Genomic DNA, 3,957 nt, shown 5'->3' on the forward strand with positions numbered 1-3,957 from the left:
GAACCAGAGGAGGAGAATGTTGAGGGCTACTCTGTTTCTTCGTGAGTTTAACAAACTGTTACTCAGGAGACTGTGTGCTTCCATTCTAACTCACAGAGCCACAATGAGACCGTTTTCCTCTCCAGCTTGGTGAGAGGTGAAGGCCTCCTGGGAATTCAACCAATGAGGGAGTGACTCCACCTGCCTTGTCATCCTTTACTCTAAAGCTCTGCCACACCCCTTGGCATCTCTTGGGTCTAGACAGAGCTGTTGCTCATACTGTCTACAGATCCTTCCCAGTGCCCCCAGGCAGAGCTTCTCAGTCTGTCTTCTCTGATGCAACCTCTTTTGGGGTCAGGCTGTGACACCTGCTGCTGCTATTTCCTGTTCTTCCCAGGTTCTCATAGCAGCTGCATTGACCAGGCTTGGGCATGCTGGGTTGAGAGGCCTCCTGCTGCACCTGGCTCAGCCCCTAAATAGAAAGCCGCCAGGCCTAGGGGTCACCAGAGGAATAATAATACTACTAGTTGTCATATTATTATAGCTAGCATTTATTGAGCCAGGAGCCATACTAATCATTTTACACGGATTATCCAATTTAATCCTAACAGTCCTAGGAAGTGAATAGTATTATTATCTTATTGTACAGATGAGAGAATGAGAAACTGCCAATAAGTAATAGAGCTGGGACTCAGACCGAGCCTTTTCCCCTCTGCTCTAGTCATGCCCTTGACAGTGTGGGAGACTTTAAGTGCCTGAAGTCCCCATGCTGGGCCCAGGCAAAGCCCTGGAGGTTCCCAGGAAAGATGAGGGAGAAGGAGCATCCCTATGGAAGAAAGCAGACTGAAAAGAGAAGTGGGTAGTAGGCACCCTGACAGGCAAGTCTTTCTAGGAGCAGGAAATGGCACCTCCCAGCCCCCAAGTAGAGATGTGCTCTTCAGGGCTCCCAAATACACCCTCCAAAGATCCATGTGCTGGACTTGACTTTTCAGGCCAAGCTTGCCTGGGACCACGGAGGCCATAGATGTGTCTTGCTGTCTAAAGGGCAAGTATGAAAAAGAATTGGAGGAAGAGAAGGAGGAGGAACTGGGTGAAATAATATCAGGCAGTCACCCAAAGCAACTGCTTTTCTTTGTTTTTTTAATCTCTAGTGCTATTCCCATGAGTTGTTGGGTTGTGTACAGGATGCAGGAAGGCAATGGATAACCATCAGGTTTCCACAATCCCAGTTCTTAAACTCAGCTCTAGGGACTGGCAAGTGCCCACCCCTAGAGGCCATGGATGGACATCAAGAACATCAGTAACTCACAGCAGGCACCCTGCCCAGCTCCTCTCTCAGGCACCACCAAGCTGCTGTCAGGAAATAGCGATTTTCCATCACTTGCTGCCTCAGCTAAATCTGCACCAGTGCCCCATGGGTCAGAGGCTCTGGGTAACAAAGACAGAACCTCCACAAGGCCATCCAGTTGTCTGTCTCACCCAGCCCCAGTTCTGGGCTGCCTTAGTCCAGAGCCCATCAGCCCTCAAGCCAGAGCCACCCGCAGGTCAGTGAGATCCCAGAAGCTTTGGCCGCAATGAATTAAGAGCAGCTGATCTGAACTGCTTGGTCTCCTTCTAGACTTTTCCTGTAGACCAGTTTACACTGCCCTTAGCTACTGTCTACTCTTTTCCATTGTGATTATGCTCCAATCCCTCCCCCACCCTATCAACTCTTGGAAGATAACCTTACCTTCTCCTTTGCTCAGAGATAAAACCCATAAAAGCTCCTTTTCAAAGCATTTGGCCACCTCAAAATATGCCATCTCTCTAACTCCTCCATGCCTTCTATTCCATTCTTTCGTGTTCTGCCTTGCTCTCACAGTGATCCACATTCTCGCAGACAGCTTCAGTCTCCCCCTCTTCACTGGCTCTTCCTCCTAAGCCTGCACGCTTATCCAGGTCTTCTCTACCTTCAGAAGCCTTCCCTCTACTCAGCTGCCAGTTCCATCCTTTGGTTTCTACACTTTTCTCTCCTTTCCTTTCCTACAAACTTCTAAAGGCACTTGTTTGCTTTCACTGCCTCCCTTTCCTCCTATGCACTTCCTAATCTCTTTCTGCCTGGCTCCTTTGCTGATACTGCTCTCCCTCAGGTCACTAGTGTTCACCAGAATTCCCAAGTCTATACCCCTCCTTATTCTCAAATCCTTTCAATTCTTGCTTCGCTGTTGATCTGTAGAATATGTTCTCCTTCTGGAAACGTTCTTCTCCACTGAGTTAGGTAAAACTGCCCAATCCTGGTTCTACCATTTCCTGTATGACCAATTCTGACCCCTCTGCAATGTCAGGTTCTTTCCCCCAGTCTCTGAAAGTGGGTGTCCTCTGGTCTCCACTCCTCGGGTCTCTTGAATCTCTCAACACCCCTTTCCTTGACAGTCTCCTAAATCCGCACATGCTTTGCCAGTTGGTTCATGGGCATGTCCAACTGGACACTCCTCTATCACTTCAAATACTGCATGTCTAGGACCAACACGGCCACCTCTCTCCAAAGCCAGTCATTTCCCTGCAACCCTCTTCCTGATGGTGGCACAGACGACCAGCTCTCTGGTTACACAGATTTGGGATTTTAGAACCATATTTGACTCAAGTTAGTTGCCAAATCCTGGCCATTCTGTCTTCATGACGTCTTGCTCATTCTTCCCTTTCTTTCCTAAGACCGGCCCTTTATCACCTGTGCTTATATATCGCTTTACCAGAATCAGTTTGTACATGTCCCCTCTAGTTTAGAAATTACTACTTAACCTCTCTCAGCTTTGGTTTTCAATCTGCAAAATGAGGATAATAGCATCTACTTTGGAGGTTGTTGTGAGAATTAAGAGTAGTATATGTAAGTCGTATAAGTTGCATATAATATTGGCGCATAATAGATGCTCGATGAATGGAAAATCACAATTATCATCTCTTCCAAGCTTGCAGCCTTATTTCCTCTCAGTCCCTACGTACCTCTCCCATTCTGGCTGACTGGTCTGGGCATGAGCCCCTAAAATATCATGTCCATTCAGCTTCTATGCTTTGCTTCTATCCTGCTCTGGCTCCTGCTTATACTGCCCTACCTCTGCTTCTTTGTTCATCTCAGAATGATATTATTTACTGGAGGAAAAAGACCTTAGAGATCCTGTAGTCCCACCTCTTTACAGCTAAAGAAACTGAGGACCAGACAAGTGGAATGATGGGCCCAAAGCTATGTGGCCACTTAATGGCAGAGTCAGAAGCAGGACTCAGAGCCCCTGCCATGTAGCCCAGTGTCCTGTCCACCATCCTCGATGCCTCTGGTTCCTATATGTATCAATATGTCCGGCCCTCCTCTGCTTTAAAGAGCTATATCAAGTTCCACCTCCTCAGTGACTTCTCTCCCAGCTTCCCCCACTTGCAGTGGGCATGGTTCCTCCTCTGCCTCCTTCTGACACTTCCAGCCTGGCCCCCTTGGGGTTACTTAGCTTTCTTCAGGTGTGTGTCTTCCCTCCCCAGCTTCGTTTCCAGCATTGTGAGGCAGGTGCCTTATTTCTATTTCCTGGAAGTGTTCAGTGAAAGCTAGTTAGAGTGGAGTCCACTCCTGACTTGTAACTTACCTGCTGGTTGAGGTGAACTTGGCTTGCACGCCTCTCTGCAGGGAGGAGCAATGCTGTTGGGAAAATTGCTTCCAAGAGCACCTAATTTGTGACCAGTGGTTGTAGGGGAGTGTTCCTCGGTCCCGGCCCCAGGGTTGGTCTTTTGTATCACTGAATCCTGCCTGGCTCCTTCAGAATCCTGGCAAGCCAGCTCATCCCCAACCCTGGGATGTTTGACAGCCCACCCCTCCCCTGCCTCCAGTGCACAGTGGAGGTACACTGAGCTTTTCAACTAGGTTGGTAAAGAAGCTGTGATTCAAGCAGGACCTTAGAAAACAAGGGTATTGGGCCAGTGAGCTTGACATGGCTTTGACTTGTTTAAGAGTAGTAAGTG

At 48.4% G+C, this 3,957-nt stretch overlaps 1 protein-coding gene across 1 annotated transcript in view; it reads left to right on the forward strand.

The window, feature by feature from the left end:
- Nucleotides 1–1,260: 1,260 nt before the first annotated feature.
- LOC105304668 (paired box protein Pax-2) overlaps nucleotides 1,261–3,957 on the forward strand; it is a 52,044-nt gene continuing 49,347 nt past the window's right edge. The window contains exon 1 of the mRNA XM_023522537.1: nucleotides 1,261–1,411. Within this exon, the coding sequence (XP_023378305.1) occupies nucleotides 1,261–1,411 (151 nt within the window). The remainder of the gene's footprint in view (nucleotides 1,412–3,957) is intronic.

Source organism: Pteropus vampyrus, unplaced genomic scaffold, assembly GCF_000151845.1.
Source record: "Pteropus vampyrus isolate Shadow unplaced genomic scaffold, Pvam_2.0 Scaffold348, whole genome shotgun sequence".
Classification (NCBI taxonomy): Eukaryota; Metazoa; Chordata; class Mammalia; order Chiroptera; family Pteropodidae; genus Pteropus; species Pteropus vampyrus.